The sequence below is a fragment of the Sciurus vulgaris genome (assembly GCF_902686455.1).
Source record: "Sciurus vulgaris genome assembly, chromosome: 2".
Lineage (NCBI taxonomy): Eukaryota > Metazoa > Chordata > Mammalia > Rodentia > Sciuridae > Sciurus > Sciurus vulgaris.
This window is the reverse complement of record NC_136462.1, coordinates 200,373,463-200,395,837: the sequence shown is the minus strand read 5'-3', so window position 1 is coordinate 200,395,837 and position 22,375 is coordinate 200,373,463. Positions and strand designations below refer to the sequence as shown.

General features: G+C 45.5%; 1 protein-coding gene across 7 annotated transcripts in view; it reads right to left on the bottom strand.

Moving 5' to 3' along the window:
• Positions 1–10,496: 10,496 nt before the first annotated feature.
• Positions 10,497–22,375, bottom strand: part of ZNF831 (zinc finger protein 831) — a 95,104-nt gene continuing 83,225 nt past the window's right edge. For 4 of the 7 annotated variants that reach the window (XM_079125574.1, XM_079125570.1, XM_079125573.1 and 1 more), the window contains exons 5-6: positions 16,278–16,432; positions 10,497–15,539 (exon numbers count right to left, since the gene is read on the bottom strand). In XM_079125574.1, the coding sequence (XP_078981700.1) occupies positions 14,691–15,539; positions 16,278–16,432 (1,004 nt within the window). In that variant the 3' untranslated portion in view covers positions 10,497–14,690. Of the gene's footprint in view, positions 15,540–16,277; positions 16,433–16,552; positions 17,817–20,343; positions 20,447–22,375 lie in introns of those variants that run through there. The other 3 variants (XR_013761583.1, XM_079125578.1, XM_079125579.1) reach the window with 3 other exon arrangements.

Sequence of the window (22,375 nt, the reverse complement as noted above, 5' to 3'; positions counted from 1 at the left end):
CAGGAAGAGACTCCCTGTGCTACCCCTAATCTTACCTTGACATTTAGAGAGTGTCACTTGAAGCCAGCCACAACCTACCTTTTGTCCCTCTGCCTTCCAGGGTGGAAGAATGCAACCAGAGGAACTTCATATTCTAGGCAGGTCTAAACGCCACTGCAGTCAGGGTCATCGAAAAGGCCTTCTGGGAGGGGACTGGCACATGCTTTCACGGAGCCCTGACAAGCCAGGCCACGTGGACAGGGGCTTCGCCCCGCCATGGCACCACCCCGCGTTCCCTGATCGAATCTTTCCCGGGGTGAGGAGGCTCTGCTCGTGTGACCCCCACGCGGTGCAGTTGCAGTCTGCTGCTTCTCCTCGTGGGTGCACCAGGCCGTCATCTGAAATCCATCTGTATGGAACCGAAAGCTACATTCCCTCTTGTGACACATGAAACCACCAAGCAGTGGATGCGGTGGCGATTCATAATATAGCTTTCCCCACCCCAGTTCCTAGGTTTGGGGTCGAAGTCAATTAAATCTCCACCTTTAAGTTCCCTGATGCTCCAGAGCACATTAGTTCATTCAATCTGTCAGTAATTTCCAGCACTCTGGTTAGAAAATCAGAGTCCAATCGTGCAGGTTCCTGCTCTGTCTTCCCAGAGGCTCTTTCTTCCCCAGTCGGCACAGAGAGGGTCTGATCCTTCAGGGCAGTTCACGTGTCCCCATGTCTGCGGGTCTCACTTGGCAGAGGGCTGCTTCTTCAATAGCTCCGTTAATGTGCTGTGACAGACAGGTCCCATGGGGCAGGGGGACCACAGTTTTACTTTCTTTGCCACTTGTGAAAATTGAGTTGTCACAGCATGAGAGTGGCCATGCAGCAGCTAGCTGAGGGTCAGCTCGGCAGGCCAAGGCACGTAGCAGGATGCTGGGATAGCAAGCCCATCCTGGTTATCCGAGGGCTTCCTGCTGCCTTAAAGCAGCTGGTGGTTTGCGTTGTTAAACGTTCTTGGTTCCTTAATTAAAGACCAGTGTGCACCTCTCGCTCCCAGGCGCAGAGGCCTCAAGTGTCATCTCTGACACTTAGAAGACAGCACATTTTGAAGAGCTTTCCCCCACGCGCTCTCGGCGGATGTGGACTGTTTTTATAAGTACCAAATAAAAGACAACTGATACACACTGACCCATGAATTGGTTTTTTAATTAGACGATCTCTATGGGGGAGAGCTCAGCTACTAATTGAAAAGGTTAAGCTTTTCAAACTTTAAATCTGTGTTAAATAAGGATGGAGAGCAGAGAACACGATGAAGCGGCTCAACCCAGTGGGTGAGGAGAGGCCCCTGAGCGAGACCTCAGCCATCACAGCCGGCTTCCCTCCAGCCTAGGGCTCCTCCACCCTCCTCTGGAGAGAGAGCTGGGCGGAGCGGGGACGGAGACTGCAAGCACGGGTCCCAGCTTCTGGAGTTTTCTCAGATCCCAATTCTCTCAGATTCTGTTCTTATGCCAGAAGAGAAGCGTCTTTCTCCATGAATCCTGTAAGACACAGGAGGCAGCAGACATTTGGAATCTTCTGGATGTTAGTGACTTTCCTCTTTCATCTGTCCATTCAGATAAAAGCAAATCACCAGTCAATTCATGCCGTCTGCTTCTTTATCAGAGAGCTATGGACCACGTTCTCAAATCTTGCAGTGGAATAAACCCCTCAGAATTTCTTTCACAACTAGGTGATCCCATTAAGATCAGCTCCTGTGAAATCACAGGGGTCCACATCAACAGTCGTATGGAATTTTGTGTCATACTGAACAGCTCTCCGCCTCCCAAGCAGCATTGGCTCTAGCCTTTTTTTAAATTTTTTTAATCAATTACTTCCTATTTTCAGAAACAACACCAACCTTTCAGGCACGACTGTGAATTTTGGTTTAAACCAAGGCCAAAGGTGTAACTTAGTGATGGACGTCTTGCCTAGAATACCCAAAGCCCTGAGTTCCATTCCCAGCAACATGAATAGTAATAACAATAAATTTTAAGACAATTTCTCACTTTCCAGTCTCAGAAGGATCTTATTCTGGGATCCCCAGAAGACTTCTTGGCCATAGTTAATAAGATAAACCCATCTCAGCTCCTCCCACAAAGTCCTCCTGACCTGACATCCCTGCAGGCCCACCTCCTACTGCTTCTCTCCCACCTACACAAGACCTGGGCCACACCATCCTCCTTTCCATTCCTCCAACACAGAGTGCGTTCCACCTGGGAAACCCGGCCCCCCTCAGCCTAGCTCATGCTTCAGTGTTCAGCCTAAAGATTCCCTGGTTCTGCGGTTTCCCCAGTGGTTTGCCCTCTTCTTAGCCAGCATGTTCTGCTTCTAGTTGTAAATCAACACATGTGATATCTGCTTAGTGGCATCTTCTTTACCAGGCTGTGCTTGGCAGACAGCAGATGTTCAATAAATATTTGTTGAATTCCAGAAAGGAAAGAAGGGAGGGAGGGAGGGAGGAAGGGAGGGAGGGAGGAAGGGAGGGAGGAAGGAAGGGAGGGAGGAAGGAAGGAAGGGAGGGAGGAAGGAAGGGAGGGAGGGAGGAAGGAAGGGAGGGAGGAAGGAAGGAAGGAAAGGAGGAAGGAAGGAAGGGAGGGAGGAAGGAAGGGAGGGAGGAAGGAAGGAAGGAAAGGAGGAAGGAAGGAAGGGAGGGAGGAAGGGAGAGAGGGAGGGAGGGAGGAAGGGAGGGAGGGAGGGAGGAAGGAAGGGAGGGAGGGAGGGAGGGAGAAAGGAAGGAAGGAAGGGAGAAAGGAAGGGAAGGGAAGGGGAAAGAAATGGAGGAAGGAAGAGGGAAAGAAAGGGAAGGAGGAAGGGAAGGACCTTCAGTGGATCCTCACTGTTGTGAATCTGAAATGGGCCACCCAGGCTCCTTAGTGGCAGACTGGCTGCCTCTCTTGTCCTCGCCCTCCTTCCGTGCTACTGGCCCCCTCCTTTGCACAGGAGACCAGTGGTACTCCCTGAGTAACCTCACGCATGCTGACCTCTGCTTCCGTCGGCTTGCAGGAGATCCCAACCAGAAACACTCATAAACTCAAGCAACACTGGACCCTCTCCTGACAAATGGGTGCCCCTCAAGGCCTGGGATAACCCAAGCCCTAAGCCAGGTTTCAGGGGGATGCTCCACGTGACATTCCCAGCTGTGCCTAAGTTGAACCACAACACTTCTGGGAAGGGCACCGAAGAAAATGGCCTTTCTGGGAAAATGGCTAGTTCTGTTGGAACTAGCAATGAGACATCTAGAAGTTTCTCTCACATGAGTGAAAGTGACTTGAAGAACAGGAAAAGTGTAGAAAAAGAACAGAAAGTGTAGCCTGGTGCCTGGCGACATACCAAATATCCAATAAGTGTTTGCCGAGACAATGAAGCTTCTTTTCTCTTGTTCTCTCTTTCTCCCATAAGAATTTAAAACCAGAAAAAGATAATAAGATGAACACATTCAGCCCCATGCAGTTATTTTCTCCAAATCACTTGTTTTTAGCACAAAAGGGATAACTACTTGTGATGTATTTTTCCATTATTTTCTTTGTGCAGGAGGTTTTTAAATTAATTTATTCTCTTTCTGCATCAGGTTGTCTTATAATTGAAGATGTGAAGTGCCTGTCTTCCAAAGGCTTTTTGGTGATGTCTTTTTGCTGTTAACGTCTTCTTTGTCTGTGCCTGTGATCCCTGCCAAATTGCCCGTGGAACAGCGACTTCAGTGCATAAATTAAGAGACCACATAGGAACCGTGCTCATCTATTTGAGTCTAAACATCTTAGGAGAAAAGTTTTGTTTTTGCAAAACAAACACAATCAAACCTTGATTAACTGGAACATTTAGCAGGTGGAGGCATCTGGATAATTTGATTATCAAGGTAATTTCCAATTAACCAGAAACTCATCGATATTTTCAAACCTTGATGCAGAACTTCTTATAAGATGTGCTGCTCTTCTTTTTTAATTTGTTCTTTTTAGATATACATAACAGTAGAGCTTATTTTGACGTATCATACCTACGTGGCATATAACCTATTCTAATTAGGACCCCATTCTTGTGGTTGCACATGAAGTGGAGTTTCCCTGGTCACGTGTTCATACGTGAGCACAGGAAATGATGTCCGAGTCATTCTACTGTCTTTTCTCTTCCCATCCCCTTCCCTTCCCTTCTTCCCCCTTTGTCTAGTCCAAAGGACTTCCATTCTCCCCACCCTTCCTTGTTGTGTGTTAGCATCCACATAGCAGAAAGAACATTCAGCCTTTGGTTTTTTTGGGGTACTGGCTTATTTCTCTAGCATGATAGTCTCCAGATCCATCCATTTGCCAGTAAATGCCATAATTTCATTCTTCTCTGTGGATAAGTGATATTCTATTGTGTATATTGCGTACACTTTCTTTAACTGTTCATCTGTTGAAGGCCACTTAGGCTGGTTCCATAACTTGTCTACTGTGAATTGAGCTGCTATAAACATTGATGTGGCCACACATCACACATCACAACAGTATGCTGATTTTAAGTCCTTTGGGTATAGACTGAGGACTGAGATAACTGGGCAAATGATGGTTCCATTCCAAGTTTTCTGAGGAATCTCCATACTGCTTTCCAGAGTGGTTGCACCAATAATCAGTCACACCAGCAAAGTGTGAGTGTGTCTTTTCCCCACATCCTTGCCAACATTTATTGTTACTTGTATTCTTGATAATTGCCATTCTGACTAGAGTGAGATGAAATCTCACTGTGATTTTAATTTGGATTTCTCTAATTGCTAGAGAAGTTGAACATTGTTTCATATATTTTTTGACCATTCATATTTCTTTTGTGAAGTGCCTGTTTGGTTTCTTTGCCCATTTATTGATCGGGTTATTTATTATTTATTTATTTATTTATTTAACGTTAGGTTTTTGAGTTCTTTATATATCCTGGAGATTACAGCTCTATCTGAGGTGCATGTGGCAAAGGTATTCTCCCTTTCTGTAGGCTCTCTTCACATTCTTGATTGTTTCCTTTGCTGCGAAGGTTTTTAGTTTGATACCATCCCATTTATTGATTCTTGGTTTTACTTCTTGTGCTTTAGGAGTCTTATTTGAGGAATTTGGTTCCTACACCATCGTGATGGAGAGCTGATCCTACATTTTCTTCTAGTCGGCTTAGGGTCTCTGGCCTAGTGCCTAGGTCCTTGATCCACTTTGAGTGTAGTTTTGTGCAGGGTGAGAGATAGGGGTTAAATTTCATTCTGCTACCTATGGATTTCCAGTTTTCCCGGCACCATTTGTTGAATAGGTTGTCTTTTCTCCAATGTATATTTTTGGCATCTTTGTCTGCTATGAGAAAACTGTATTTATGTGGGTTTTTTCTCTGTGTCTTCCGTACCATTGGCCTTCATGTTTGTTTTGGTGCCAATACCATGCCGTTTCTGTTACTATAGCTCTGCAGTATAATTTAAGGTCTAGTATTGGAGTGCCTCCTGCATCACTTTTCTCACTAAGGATTGCTTTGGCTATTTCTATGCTTCTTATTTCTCCAAATGAATTCATGACTGCTTTTCCTACATCTGTGAAGCATGTCATTGGAATTTTAATAGGAATTGCCTTAAATTTATATAGCTTTTTTTTGGTAATATGACTATTTTTTTTATTGTAAACAAATGGGATACATGTTGTTTCTGTTGAAAATGGAGTAACAGCATACCACTTGCGTAATCATACATTCACATAGGGTAATGAGGTTTGATTCATTCTGTTATTTTTTCCTTCCCCCACCCCTCCCACCCCTCTTTTCCCTCTATACAGTCCCTCCTTCCTCCATTCTTGCCCCCCCACCCCCCATTATGTGTCATCATCCGCTTATCAGTGAGATCATTCATCTTTTGGATTTTTGAGAATGGCTTATCTCACTTAGCATGATATTCCCCAATTTCATCCATTTGCCTGCAAATGCCATAATTTTATTATTCTTTATAGCTGAGTGATATTCCATTGAATATATATACCACAGTTTCTTTATCCACTCATCAATTGAAGGGCATCTAGGTTGGTTCCACAGTCTGGCTATTGTGAACTGAGCAGCTACGAACATTGATGTGGCTGTATCTCTGTAATATGCTGATTTTAAGTCCTTTGGGTATAGGCCGAGGAGTGGGATAGCTGGGTCAAATAGTGGGTCCATTCCAAGTTTTCTAAGGAATCTCCACACTGCTTTCCAGAGTGGCTGCACTAATTTGCAGCCCCACCAGCAATGTATGAGTGTACCTTTTTCCCCACATCCTCTCCAACACCTATTGTTGCTTGTATTCTTGATAATCGCCATTCTAATTGGGGTGAGATGGAATCTTAGTGTAGTTTTGATTTGCATTTCTCTTAATACTAAAGATAGTGAACATTTTTTCATATGTTTGTTGATTACTTGTAGATCTTCTTCTGTTCATATCCTTAATCCATTTGTTGATTGGGTTATTTGTATTCTTGGTGTAGAGTTTTTTTTATATATTCTGGAAATGAGTGCTCTATCTGAAGTATGAGTGGCAAAGATATTCTCCCACTCTGTAGGCTCTCTCTTCGCATTGCTGATAGTTTCCTTTGCTGAGAGAAAGTTATTTAGTTTGAATCTATCCCAGTTATTGATTCTTGCTTTTATTTCTTGTGCTATGGGAGTCCTGTTAAGGAAGTCTGATCCTAAGCCAATAAGGTGAAGATTTGGACCTACTTTTTCTTCTATAAAATGCAGGGTCTCTGGTCTGATTTCAAGGTCCTTGATCCATTGTGAGTTGATTTTTGTGCAGGGTGAGAGATAGGGGTTTAGTTTCATTTAGTTCTGGTATTGTGATACCCCCTGTTTCATTCTTCCTGCTAAGGATTGCTTTAGCTATTCTGGGTTTCTTATTCTTCCAGCTGAATTTCACGATTGCTTGCTCTATTTCTGTGAGGTACGTCATTGGGATTTTAATTGGAATTGCATTGAATCTGTATAGCACTTTTGGTAGTATGGCCATTTTGACAATATTGATTCTGCCCAGCCAAGAACATGGGAGATCTTTCCATCTTCTAAGGTCTTCCTCAATTTCTTTCTTCAATGTTTTGTAGTTTTCATTGTAGAGATCTTTTACATCTTTGGTTAGATTGATTCCAAAGTTTTTTTTTTTTTTTTTTGAGGATATTGCAAATGGAGTTGTTTTCCTCATTTCTCTTTCAGCTGTTTCATCACTTGCATATAAAAAATGCTTTAGATTTGTGCATGTTGATTTTATAGCCTGCTATTTTGTTGAATTCATTGATGAGGTCTAGAAGTTTTCAGGAGGAGGTTCTTGGATCCTCTAAATATACAATCATGTCATCAGCGAATAGTGACAGCTTAAGTTCCTCTTTTCCTATTCGTATCCCTTTAATTTCTTTAGTCTGCCTAATTGCTCTGGCTAGAGTTTCGAGGACAGTGCTGAATAGAAGTGGTGAAAGAGGACATCCCTGTCTTGTTCCTGTTTTTAAAGGGAGTGGTTTCAGTTTTTCTCCATTAAGAATGATGTTGGCCATGGGCTTAGCATAAATAGCCTTTACAATGTTCAGGTATGTTCCTACTATCCCTATTTTTTCTAGTGTTTTGAGCATGAAGGCGTGTTGTATTTTGTCGAAAGCTTTTTCTGTGTCAATTGAAATAACCATATGATTCTTATCCTTAAGTCTATAGACATGATGGATTGCGTTTATTGATTTACAGATGTTAAACCATCCTTGCATTCCAGGAATGAACCCTACTTGATCGTGGTGCACGATTTTCTTAATATGAATATGACCATTTTCACAATAGTTATTCTGCCTTTTCAAGAACATAGATCTTTCCATCTTCTAAGGTCTTCTTCAATTTCTTTCTTTAGTGTTCTGTAGTTTTCATTGTAGAGTCCTTTCAACTCTTTTGTTAGATTGATTCCCAAGTATTTTATTTTATTTTATTGAGACTATTGTAAATAGGATGGTTTTCCTGATTTCTCTTTCAGTTGATTTGTCATTGATGTATAGGAACATGATTTATGGGTGTTAATTTTATATCGTGCTATGTTGCTGAATTTGTTAATAAGTTCTAGAAGATTTCTGGCAGAGTTTTTTGGGTGTTCTAAATGTAGAATCATCTCATCAGTAAATAAGGATAGTGACAGTTTGAAGCAGGGTAAAGGTCGCCCCTCTCAGCATCCCTTCTTCCCTCATGTGCCCTTTCACTCCTGTACCCTCATGCCTACCCTCGGCCTATTGGTTCAAAGAACAAGAAGATGGAGATGTTAATGGGAAATTGCCACTATGTTCTAAAATTAGTGAAAGTGGAGACTTTTCCAGATGCCTTTGCCCTGTCTGTGATAATGAGATGGGTCCTCAGGAAGAAAGAGATTGGGCTCAATTACTTTTCTAAGAGTCTTTCTTTCCTTCCTCTGACTCCCAGTGAGGCATTTGCACTTGTTTACGTAGCAAACAGGAGCAGAGCCCTGTTCCAGCGAGAGGAGCACCAAGATGAAGATAGCATGGCCCCTGTCCCCAAGGAGATCCCTTCTGGCCACATACATAGTTGTTTCATTTCCTAGCTCCTTGGCCCCAGCCCACCCAGTTTTTTATTTTAACCAGAGGAGGACTTTTTGAGTAAGTTGTCCATGTATCTTCACACATGCATGTGAGCGTGTGTATTTTGAGGGGCCACTTTCAAGCAAATGTGTCTAACTAGAACACTAACATTTGTGGTTCACACATCACATAGACAAACAAGCCTGAGTATTTGGCCTTTAATTTACGAGGGAGCCACGGGGCCTTGTCCTGCTGAGGTTAACCCCATTGTACATGGTGCACACACGGAAGGCAGCCAGATCTCTGTGGTCAAGGACAGGCCTCAGTCTCTCTGTCCCAGAAGCTGCACCTATAAAATCTCCAGTTCCCTATAGGAATCTATCCACTCATGCACTTACACAGGAAAATAATTTACCGACTTCCGGGCTAAAATAGCCATGAACTTGTCCCAGGATGCTCTGTGGTGAAGGACCTTGAATGTATCTCTGGCAGAAACTGAGGGAAACCAAAAACATGTTTGTCACAGCTGGAGACAAAGGCCCCAGATGCCACAGAGCAAGTCAATCTGCCTTCACAGCTGAAGATCAACAAGCTGTCACCAAGCAGGAGACTTGAAACTTGCTCTCTATGGCTGGTGGTGCAGCCAAATCCATTTGCTTCACATTTAAAGCTACGGAAACAGCCTTTCAACGGAACTGATAGGCATGCATGTGTGTGAGCCCAACCTGGTTATCCCTGTGTGTTGCTCTGCGTTCACCAACCAACCAACCAACAAAACATCGAAACAAAAACAAGCAAAGCAAATGACACGATAAGACCTTAGGTCTTTCAAAATTAAATAATGAGATGATCCTTTGATTTGGAATGTTAGTTAGTCAACTGTAAATTTTGACTCAAGAAAGTTTTCTGTATATCTACCATTCTCCTTGTGGTTACCAACTCTATTGGCTTGGAGAAAAAATGGGGACAGAGCTGTCCTTACCAAGAAGTAGAACCTGCTAGAGAACCTAACAACACATGTACCTTTTAGATGAACTCAGTGTTTCCCCAAATGCAGTGAGTATACCATGGTGGTCTGAAGATGATACTTACGTGGTACATGGAGGAACTCTTTCTAATAGTTTTAATGGATTGATTATAACACACTAGAAAATGTACCAAACTAGCAAATTAAATGAGATTTCATAGATATTATTGCTTACAGCAAAAATACTTTCATTAAGAGAGATTATTTGAATAAGAGTATTCAGTAAATAATATGACTACACATAGCCTGTTGACATGTATGGCAAAAAGCATGAAGATTGTCCTCAAATAACTGCAGTTTGAAAATTGTGGGTTACTTTATTACTATTAGAATTTTATGGGTTAGCAAAAAAGAAATTAAGAGTCCTCAGTTAGTGTATCTGTTCCTTCCAAGTTCCCATTCCCACTTTTTTCCCCAATGCCTTCTATCCCTGTTGGCTTCAAGTGGTTTCAAATGGTATATACCCAGAAGAAGAATATTGTGTTAAGCTGTAAAATAAGTTTACTTATTCTTGCAAAAAGTACATGAATTATATTTGCAAGAAGGTACAATTTTAATGGAAGGATGTTTTCTCTGTTGACGAATAAAATTAAATATCCAAGAAACACCAATTCCAAGGGGGAAAGTTTTGGATTATTGCACTGTGGATAGTGCCCTCATGTGGTTTCAAAGTTTAGCTACATTAAGAGTTTAAAAACACATTTCTAAGCTACAAACTATAAAATATGGCAGATAATGACAAATGAGACACATGGAAGAAAGAAACAGCACAAGAGAATGTAATAATTCACCATTACCTAATCCTTTTGTTGAGTGGAATGGGATACCAATATGGCGGACAGGATGTCTAGTCAACTTGTTGGAAATAACCAGTTATCCAAGTCATACAGGATATTGCTTGTGGTGGTTCCAGTGAAAAAACCAACAAAACAGATGAGACATTTTCATTTTAAGTTTTATTTTTATCAAAACAAAATAATTTAACTATATAAAGAAGGAAATAAATGTCAATAAACAACTAAGAAGCCAATTGCTTCCCTGATTATGAACAATCAATAGGATATTAAGTCCTGACAGTTGACTATGCTTGTAAGATGGTGATCGTCCTCCAGGACTCCATGCAGCAAGAGCTGCTGGTTTTCTCTGGCTCCTTTTCTCCCAATGGTGAAATAATATGCTCAAGTGTTCCTGTATTTCTTCAGACTGAATTATGCATATTCCCACATAAGTACACAGCATGGGTGCAAAGAACCATACAGGGTAGAACTCTAGCACACGAGATTTTTCAGATCCTGACATCGGTAGTTAATGAATTCTGAAAGACAGGGACAAGAAATGTAGTGCTTCAAGATCCAGAGTGTCTCCCGCACACGAATTATGGGAATAACAACTGCAGTGAGGAGGGCTACACAAGCCCTTCATGCTGCAGTAGTAGAAATATGATCACCCATAAGCCAGGCAGGCCATTTTCTCCTCCCCATATTAAATTATGTCTGGGGAGTTGAGCAGCAGTACATTCCCATCATGATGACAGTTTCCATAACTATAAAAATCTGCTGCACAAGGCAAATTTTGTGCAAAATGCAAATTTCTGTGCTGGGGAAAAATGAATAATGTGATCATTCTAAGTCATGAATGTAAATGCAAGGAAACACTTTTTGGCATGAGACTGCATATCGTTTCTTTCATGCCAAGGACTATGGTCAAAATGCATTTTCAAGACTACTCTTCTGATCTTGGTTTCAGAAGGGGGATTTTAGGAAGGGAAATTCTAACTTGCTCTAGGTTCCCCACCAAACTATTGGCCTCCTTTTGGCCGAATTTCAGAGATAATATACTCTTCCCCCTTGTATTTTGATTTCTTGGCAAAGAAACCACATGTCCTCCTGGTTATTGTGAGGTGTGAACCAAAGGGGAGTTCACTTCATCTAGAAGCCCGAAGTTTAGCCCTACAAGGAAGGATGAGTCATTCATCACACCTTATGACTAGGAGGATCCAGTTTGTCCACCAAAAAACGTGTGCCTTTAGGAGTCAGGTAAAAATTTATATTGCCAAGGGAGGAGGTGAGGCCCCTTTCCTTCAAGCATCTGAAGAAGCGAGATGAGGCTGGGTTGGAATAGTTAAAGAAATAAACTGGCAGTCACCTCAAGCACCCTGAGCTGTGGCCCTGGCTTACCTTGCCCTGTGAGCAAGGCGAAGAATCCAAACACCCTTCACCACAGCCCACGCCACATCCCCAGGGCTATTCTCCATGGAGGAAGCTGAGGCACCAATTGATTAAGATCCTTACTTGAAAATAAATTAACAGCCCTAGGGGAAAATGGAAATATCTGATCTTTAAACTTGAGTTTGTGGTGTTATAAAATAAGTTTCTCTTTCCAGAACCAACATGCAGTATACACCTGCGCAGTATGAAAGTAAAGTAATTATCAGTTGACAAAACTTAAGTTGTATTTTAATTACCCAAACTGGAAGATAGGTTGTTGATGTTACCCTTAAAATAGAAAACCCATGAGAAAATTGGGTTTCTAAAACTCAGAGATTGTTTGTTGCTTTCTGAAAGAATTTTTAAAAAATAGTCAAAACTTTACCTTAGAATGCCTTCAAAAGCCAGCTCTCTTAGAGTGATTCAAAAAAACATTTCTGATTTTTAAAAAAAATCCATTGAACTATATAGCTTTTCACAAATTCATGCTGATATAAAGTAAAGTATACTTTGAAACATTGCCACAACTAGCTAAATGACCCTGTAAAACAGAACCACTTGGTCAACTGCCTACCTCTATGGGACACACTGGAAGTTAAAAAGATGGAATCGGCATTCAGCCGTATTGGATCTAGGCTGGGAAGTGGCAGCCAGTCATAGTGGCTCATAGAACAACAGGGCTTCCACTGCTATCCTGCAGCCAGTGCTGTTTGAACTTAAGACTTACTGGGTCCTGAGATCTAATTGGCGTCTCAGCAGCCACCCAGGAAGGAAGGATCTGGAAGATCATTTCCTTCCCCTGTCCCATACCTTCCAAGACTAAGTAGCCGATTTGGATGACGGATAGGTTTTCTTCCACTCACGCAGTAGTGTTCTGCTTTTGCTTTTCAGTGTCTGGATTACAAACCAACATTTATAAGATGGCTGATATCACAATCACACCAAACCCTGGAACTCCAGGAAAGCATTAGATGAGGCTTTGCAATAGCAGCACACCAGAGGTGTTTGCCTCTGTCCCTCATGACCGCCACCCACACTCTTACATGCAGAACACCTGGGGCAAGATTTCCTTGGGGAAAATCCCCAAACCATAGAGCCCAGGTATGTAAAGGAGAGGACAGTTTCTCTGTCATTCACTCTCCTTGGGATTGGAATCTGGAAACACATTCAGCTCATCTTGTCCAACTCTCTCAATTTCATTTGGGGAAATAGAGGTGCAGAGAGGGTCTTCAGCAAAATTCCCAGCTAAAGACAGAGTTGGGAATCCACCTCTATTCTTCCAGGACTCGGACGGTTTTCCTATGCTGCCTCTATCAGGAAGTGGCATAGGTCATTCCCATGGATCGATAACCACTGCACCACCTGTTTGGTTTAAAAAGTACCCTCTGTTGATTTCTAACATCCCTTCCACCTTCACCAGAAGCAGATGCCTTCTTCCGTGCCTGTGATCACCTGGCCATTTATGAGTGCATATGAAATGACCACAGACATATGCTCAGTAACCAGGGGAAGCTGGCCTTTCATCGAAGTTTTCTATGAATAGCATCAAAATTGGAAAATCCACCCGAACAGACTCAAGATGGGAGCACACTCGGTCACAGGCCGAGGCTTGGCAAAGTGTGTTCACATGTGTGCATTGCTGCTTCGCCTTTGAAGTACAAGATGTCATATGAACATCATTACATCAAAGTTAAGCCAAAAGAGTTCTGCTATAAATTTCAAATTGTACAAAATCATACCAAAAACAAGTATAAAAATTTTATTGAAATGCAGCAGTATAAACCTCTTTAAGTTTTTCCTCTCCCATTTAAGGAGAGGGAGAGGAAGCAGGAAATCTGAGGTTCTGCTCAGTGGGTTGGCTGACGTAGATCTGCTATTTTCCTCTGCACAGGGGTGCGCTGGCTTGGAATACTGGGGAATTTTATCTATGCCGTTCTGACTTGCACAATACAGAGGCTGATTTAATTTGACAGCAAAGTAACACCAAGCCCCCAAAATAAAATTACTGAGATGTAAAACAGCGTCAAAACTCCAATTAGTTTTGTATCCTTGAAGCTTCTGGAGGAAGTCTGAAAGGTTCCCGTCACGAGGAGCAGGCGTCAATTCAAGCTGCACGGATTACTAAAATGGAACCCTCTAATTGAAATTGCTCAGAGCACAATATGACAAAAAGAATCAGAGGAAAATAAGTGAATTTTTCCCCCTCAAAAAATGACTCATTACAGAAAGACTGTTCTATTGACTTTTAACACAGCGTTCCTTTACAAAGAGCTGGAAAAGCTAATGGTCTCAAGGGGTCTCACAGAAAAGGCACCAGGTACGAGAGCAGCACGTGCGCGCGTCATTTGACCCCAGATGGGCACTGACCATTTGTGCAACACTGACACGCGTCAGCTCTTCACCAGATCACGGGCATCTTTGAAGTGTATTTACAGCTTCCACCAAGGAGGAGAAGTACTCCGACCAAACCAGTCATTGAATGAATCTGAATTTTGTCTCCAGAATGTTGCCCGAGGCGCATCCCGTTTTCTCAAGCCCCCAATCAACCTTGTGTGCTTACTACCGAAGCAAACCCTCAGCTGACTCGTGGAGAAGTCAGTGGCCCGACGCCGGGTCCCGGGATCAATGCTCTTCTCCCAGAGATGGGTGGTGGGGCCAAGGCCGGGGTCAGGCTGCAGGCAAGGCCCCGTCTCTGCGTAGGCCGAGCCTCCTCAGACTGAGCTTCATGGCACCAGAGGAGCGTGCCCAAGGGGGCTGGGAAAGGGTGCGGCCAGCTGGGGCCTGGGGCTGGTTGGAGTTGGCTTGGAAGGAGCCAGATGGCTTTCCTGATCTGCGGGTGTTTTGTTAGCGACTCGGTGCTTCTGCAGCTTGAGGACTTTCACTTGTGAAGCATCAACAGTCTTCAGCCGGGGACTTCATCTTGCTGCTAAGGCGTCATATTTCTATGACCAGGCGGTCTTCGTCGTCACTGCTGGAGTCACTGAGCTCCACCCGGGTTTGCTTTCTCATGCCTTCCAAACTCCTCTTCCTGATGGACCTGGGAGGGGCTTCAGGGGCTTGCAAGGGCTGCCCTGGGCTGGGGGAAACCACACAACCCTTCCAAGCAGTTAATTCAGACACTTGGCCTTTCCCACCGTCACTTCCTGCCTTGGGACAGGGGATGGCCGTTTCCCCACACCCATATTGACCCCTGGGAGGAAAAAGCGCCTGGTGTCTCCCTTCCTCTTGGTGTGAAGGAGTCGCACTTAGTCCTGAAGCTGGTATTTCAAGATGAACTTCTCTGGTTGAGCCCAGGGGAGCTGATCCCACCATCTTCCGTCCAGATGTAAGTTTTGCTGCCAAGGGCGGCTGTGATGTGCCCTCGGCAATGGCTCTTCTCTCTGGGGAGCTTTGGGCCAGAGTCTCCCCTGCAGCCCAGCTGTGCTCTTGAGGCTCTGCATTGTGAATTCCCAGCTTTGTGTGACCTGCTGTTGCCCCCACAGAAATACAGATGGCAGCGACAGAGGTGGCAATGTCATGGTGGGGAAAGGTTCCTTTGGACACAAAGGAAGGAGGCTCTTGAGCATCTGAAGAAACGCATGGTTTGGGATCTCCCTGGACTTGACCCTGGGAAGGTGGCAGCTGGGCTTCCGGCATTCCGGCCTCAAGACCTTTGCCACGGGGCATAGGGTCATCCTTTACCACTGCCACACAGGTGTCGACCTGCAGGGGCAACCATGACATGGCAGCAGTGTTGTGCTGCTGAGAACAGCCATCGTGCCTGCCAGCAGACGGAGAAATATCCTGCAACGGAGTGCAAAGGAAAAGAAATAGAGGGAGAGAAGGTTAATTGGTACAAAGAAAAAGTGGTCAGAAACATGGTCCTCAACGAAAACAAGGTCTCAAGGTTTTAACGATTCTTTACTGAGCGTGAACTTCAATGTGATGCCCTCAATAAGTTTCCATTAATAACTAATTGGTGCATTAACTCAAGTCAGGCTCCTTATTGATACAAAATCGGTTGCTGAGATTGCTATGTGTTTTTATCTAGCTGTGTCAAAAACAAAGCCACTCAATTATCCACCCGGTCCTAAGCTGCCTGCTGGCAGTCACCACGGCTCCCACAGTGTGGGGTGATTTTATGGCACTGTGTACTCAGGTGCTTTCCCAATCAGCAGTGCTCCATGTGTGGTCCGGGTGAGGATGCTGGTGGTCTTCAACACGCGCCCCACCATCGTGGGGGTGACCTCTTGTCACCGTGCCCTCGGGTGCACCGCAGCATCTTTCTTCAAGTATGAATTACTAATGTCCCGAGGATTTGTGGTAAACCATCAGAAATAATTCCAACTCTTTCCCCAGCAAAATTACCCAATTTTTCAGTGCAGAACTTTAGAAATATTTTTGCCCAGTGGGCTTTCATGCCTGGAAACTCCAATAGGGGGTCCCCGCTAGTTTTGCTACAGCCAACAATGACAACAGGAAAAAGGAGAGCCAAAAACCCAGTCACAGGCAGGCAGAGATGCCCAAAGTCAGAATCCCCACCTTCTCAGTCAGTTTGTCTCTTTCCCTGGTGGTCCTTGAACTTGGGCTAGGAGAGGAGGTTTCTGAGATGTGTCCACAGTCATCTTCCTTCTCTTCTTCATTCCCACAAGCAAGAGACAATTCCGCACAAGATGAGTCTCCTTGCAGATTTAGACCTGAGAGAGGGAGATACGTCTGGAATTATAAAAGGCACGAAAAACAACTTCCCAAAAGCTGGTCCTTGTCCCCCTCACCACCACCAGGTTCACCTCCCATCACCTTGCCCAGCTCCCTACCTCTGACCAGTCCACACTTGGTCAGGTAAGAAGTGAAGCGAAGACTTCTGTGAAGGACAGAAGTAGCAACATCAGTTCCCCAAACAGGAAAACCCCCAAATTCCATTCCTCATAAATGCTATTTCATGTGGCGTTTTCCCCCCTCAGAGCCATCTTCCTGGACATGTTTGCTCGGGTTCATTTCAGATCAGCTTGAATTTCCTGCCACACAACAGGTGGCCCCAGCAGAAGCGTCATGCTAGACCATGGACTGCAGCACCCTGGGGACGCGGCGTCTTGGTCTCCGTCAGAGCACCCGGCAGCAGGGGATGAGGTCGGCATTGCACTGCTGCTGCTTGTCGCTGGGGGCCGGGGACTTTCCCAGCGTCCACAAAACAGCCTGTTCCCCTCCCTCGCCCCTCCACTCCTTCCCAGGGACCCAGGATGCAGGTGGAAAGGACAGTAGAATGGCAGGGAGGGTGACGAGCACCTGGGGGTGAGCTGAGGAAACTGTTCCACAGGTCCCGCACCCAGGAAGCCGACTGGACCCACCCTGCGTTTCGCTCATGGTGTTGGTGGCTGCCTTGGACGGAGGGCCCAGCCGCCGCCCAGGCTTTCTGCCACATCTTTTCCCGCTGGGGATTCTCTTCCTACTCCCCTCCTTCACTCCCAACAGCAGGTCTCACACCCCTTGGCCACGTGCTCTCGGTCTGCAGTGCAGCGTGACTGCCCATCAGGGCACAGGGCAGCCCTTCCTGCGCCCCTCTTCGCCAGGTCACTCTCCCCACACCACACTCCTCACCCCGTCACCGCCCTTCTTCAGCCCAAGCCAGGCGGATGCGTCCAGTCCACGGGGTCTAGGAGCACGCCCTCGGCCCAGCCGCCTAGCGTGCTGTGACCCGGTGGCCCTCCTGCCCAAGCTGCTTCCCTGGGGGAAATGATACTTTTTTCTCTTTTGCTTAGCTTCGATGGACTTACTGCTAAAATCAGTCCTACCCACCCTCAATTGTCTAAGATCTCTTTTCATTTCTTTAGAAATATCTCTCTTCAGAGTCTAACACTCCCATAATAAATTTTGGAAGGACAGAAGATAGGGAGGGAGGGAGGGAGGCAGGGAGGGAGGGAGGGAAGAACCCGTGTTGCAGCGCGTCAGGTTCTGGGGCAGAAGTGTCCGGGATGATTCGTGGTTCTCCACCCTCTGGGGCAGTGCTGGGTGCTTCCTTTCCTAGAAGCTCTGCAGCTCCTCTGTGCCCCGTGTCACTGCATTCTGGGTGTCTGCAGGGACCTGCTGGCATATAGTGGGGCCTTTTGATCTAAATCTTGTCTTTTGATTTTAGAAAAACATGGTTCATTCTCTCTTACTTTTTTAATAGCATACATTGTGTTGTTTTGAATATCTATGCATTATGGAAAAGCTAAATAAAACCGAGTAACATATGCATTGTTTCAAATACTTATCTTGTGGGGGGCGGTGAGGTGAGAAGACCTACAATCTACTCTCTTAGCAATTTCCAAGAATATAATGCATTTCCATTAATCGCCATCCCGGGACGTCTGATAGGCCTCCTGGACTTCAGGGCCATTTCTTTGATTTTCTTCTGTTTCGTATTTTCTCTCTTTCCTGAACTGCTCTCATTAGGTTATCGCGCCTGCTGCTATACTCTTTTATCTTTCTTTTCTTTCCCATTTTCTATATCTTTGTCTTCCTGTTTTCTTTCGGGAGAATTCCCTCATCTTTTTCCACGTTTTTTCACTGGTGCATTATAACGGTGCACAGTGGTGGAGTTCCTTGTTACCTATTTGTACGTGCACACAGTGGGACGATATAATCTGGCCAATACTGTCCTAGAATCTCCCTCTTCCCTCTCCTCCTCTCTCCCCTTGTCCCTTTCCTCTGCTCTGCTCACCTCCCTTTGATTTCCATAAGACCCGCCACCCACCTTTCTTTTCTCTTTTCCTCTCTGGCCTCCACATATGAGAAAACATGACCCTTGACCTTCTGAGTTTGGCTTATTTCACTTAACATGATGGTCTCCAGCTCCATCCATTTTCCTGCAAATGACATAATTTCATTCCTCTTTATGGACAAATAAGCCTTCCTTGTGTGCACAGACTGCATCTTCTGCGCCCATCCAGCCACTGGGCGCCCAGCTTTCTATCCCAGCTCTTCAGCTTCCGTTTCTGCCATCGTTCTTTCAGTTTCTAAGGTCCTTTCCCATTTTCCAAAACTGCATCCTGTTCTTCGTCACCTCCCCTTTTTCCTCTGGCCACCCAGGTGACAGCTTGTTGCTGTGACCTGGCCGCGGGGCTGCCACTCCCTGCAGGGCCTCTCTCCCACGTTCTTTTGTTCAGGGTTTTGTTTCTCTTCGTGTCAAAGGCTCACTGAGGGAAGGAGCCACCTTCATACTGGCCCACATCTAAGAAGTGACTGTACAAAGCCTGTTTCGTGCTAGCACTTCACGGGGCCCAGTGTCAGGCGATCACCTTCCTGGGGAAGGGGTCTTCACGGAAGGGTTCTCCCACCTGCTGCCTGGGACGTGTAAGGCAAGCTGCTAGGACCCAGAGTCGGGGCTGGGGAGGAGGTGTGGGGCTCCAGGGCAGGACTACCCTCTGGCCGGTCCCTCATCTCGTGCTGAACTGGATGTGCCTGGCACCCCCCAGGGTTGCCCAGGGGGTCTGGGGCCACATGGGGTGACTCAATTATGGCAAGGAAGTAGAAGAGAAAGCGACGGGGGCGAGATAGACTTTCACTCTCGCCTACAACAAATCTCCAGACAGTGGTAATGATGGGACAAATCTCCAGACAGTGATAATGATGGGGACGTTCCTGGGGCCACAGTTTCCCAGGACAACTGTTCCACTAAGTGGATTAAGCTCTGTCCCCACGGTGACAAAGCAACCGGGCCATTCATTCCATCCAACAGGAAGGTAAAACTAATTAGCATAGAGAAAGTAATCAAATTGGCCCATGTCTCCCCAACAGGTTGTTTGGGTTTTTAAACTCAAACAGAAAGGGCAGGGCAAGTCGGACAGAGAACTCTGGCTCATCTGAGAGCACAGAGGAAGAAAATCCATTGATTTAATTTGCTTTTGACCCTACAGTCTACAGAGAAAAGTGAGTTATCTCTAATAATTGTGAAAAATGCTGAAATAATGTCACCGAAGTGTGTTAAACTAATTTGGATTATTGAAGCAGGACGCTAACTTGCTTTTAAATGAATGGCCTTTTCAAAAAGTCAGTCATGCCCTGGTCACATTGGAAGGCACAGAATGTGCTCCTGTGCCGGCTTCAGCATCACACCGCATGAATCACTTCCTGCATCTTCAGAAATTACAGATGCCGCGTCGCCTTGCGATCTTGGGCGCCGGCTGCTCTTCCACAATTACGTGAATCTCATTAGAGGAGCCATCTCTCATGCCGCTCGCCGCCGCTCTTCTGCTCTCCCCCTGATTAAAGGCTGCGTTTTTAATAATGTCTCTCAGAAATAATTGCCACACCACGTCAGGAGGAAGCAACTGCTTCAGCCGTTACAGCAATTGTAAATTTAGCCCTCTTGAAAGGGCCATAGGAAATGGTAAGATAATTAAAAAGAAAATGTGGTGAAGAAAGACAGGATGAGCTTGGGACGTGGCTGCCCATCTCCAGCTCAAACCTGCTTCCGGCTGCCAGAATTCTAGGCCTTGCTAAGATGATAGTCCATGTACTACTCAAGTATCATTATCCGAAAATGTAAGTCATTTGAAACATTTCTTTGGGTTTGTCCCCATACGCCAAAAACTCCATTACTGTGGAGTCTGCAGACAGAATTGCAGGGGCTGAAAGTGAGTCCGCAGAGTCGGCCTTCTAAGAAAGCTGCCGGCGTGGTCAAAGAAGTGGGCACCATCTCCTCGGCCCTTAATCAACTGGAGATTAACCTGTTGAGAAGCATCCCCGTCATTAAAAGATGCGCAACGTGCTGGCGATTAAACTGTGCGATTACTTAGAGCCGAGAGGTCTTTAAAAGCAATCGCCCCGTCCACAGGTCTTTGCCCATTTGTTCAAATATTTATCAGGCTTGTTTGTTAAGCCCATACTTTTTGAGCTCATTTTTGACCCGGATGATTGAGCCTCAACATCGATTGAATGTTGATGGGGTGCCAGGACGCGAGCCACACACGGGGCACGCTCGGCAGCGGAAGAGGCAGATCCCCCTCACAGAGACCACCCTCCAATGGGAAAGAGATTCCGGAAGCAAAGACTCGCACAGAAAATCCCCCAAACGAATGTAGTGGACACTAGGAAGGGAAGACAGGAAGACGCTCCACACCAGAGGGTCCCCACCCAACCTGTACCCCTGGGATGGAGGAAAACGACGCCGGCCGCACCCACCATCCTCCTGAGCCAGAATCCTGTGTTATTCGATCATTCAACCCATTTTCTGAACGCGTCCTCTGCATACCTGGTGTTATCATGCAGTTGGCTGTGAGCTCATGGGTTTCTGCAATCCTGTTACACTTTTTGTTTATAAAACCTACTTAAGAAAAGTGACATGGCCAGGAAGGACAGCAGAGAGAGGCTTGCTCCTCTGGGGAGAGCAGGGTGAAATCTCTGTCCATGCCAATCAGAAAGCAATCAGCGCCCCGAGGTGGGCAGCAGAGGCGGCTCCAGACAAGAGCCCAGGGGGCAGAGGCCTGAGAGCACCAGAGGAGCGCGTTTACCCGGGCAGCCTGGGGCACTTTGCACCGCCCCAATGTGATCTCGGGAAAGTTTGCCTCTAAGTAATCATGACCAGATCTTTCACTTCACGGCCACATTTCTCAGTGACTCTCATCTCTTTTCTATTCCTGTGATGAAGGGCAATCACGATGAGTCCTCTCCCTCAGACATCCTCGACCTAAACTGTGTTTAGGGCAAAATGGCATTTTAAATCTTGCTCTAAGTTAAAAATTTGATCATGCCCAGACAATAAGAGCATGGTCTTAAAATACAGAGTCAAAGAAGGTTCTCAAGTCACGGAAAGAAAATTGGAGACGAGAAAGAAATACTATTTGAAGCATGAGGTGCTCACACTGAACCTAGATGACAGCGCTATACGTCATTATGGCAGAAGTTTCTTGTTGCTGGGTAAAACGTGTCTGTGTGGGCCTCTTCGCTAGGATGCAGTCGATACACCTGAAACAGCTTCTCATTGCTCCTCAAGATTTACACCCCGGAATGAAGGAGAAATTATTCTGTTTCAGCAATTTCCAAGCACTGCGACTTAACTAATAGCTTTGGGGAAAGAATTAATACTTCTCCATTAATTCTAACGAGAAAAGATACAGGGAGGTCATTAGAAAAGATGGAGATGTCCTGACAGAGGAGGGGAGCCCAGGGCCCCTGGCAGCTCCCTGCTGGCCCCAGAAACCCCTGTTAGGGAGATGCAGGGCAGCAGGCTGGTGACCAGCCACCAACACCGAAGAAAAACCACAGCAAACTAAGGTGATATCTACCTTTGTGCCAGGGACTCACTTGGAGCGCCTCACACAGTATTTAGAAAATCGGGTCTTTTGTGTGTGTGTGATCAGGTACACATAAGCCACCCCAGAACCACCTGCAAATCCAGTCCTGCATCTCCACGCCGGAGACAGAAGGAGCAGCTTTGGATCACTGTCCTCTCCGATATTTTCTGCTCGGTGAATGGGGCTGACTAGAAACATCTCAGAGTTAGGTTTATCTCAGAATTTACCCAGGAAAGCGCATTCAAAGCAGTGGTTCTGGTGTAACCTGAGGTGATGTCTGGGGACGTTTTGGGTGTCCTGACTCAGGGTGTGAGGGCGGGAGTGTCTCCACCTCTCCTGGGTGAGACCCAGGGCGCTGTTGAA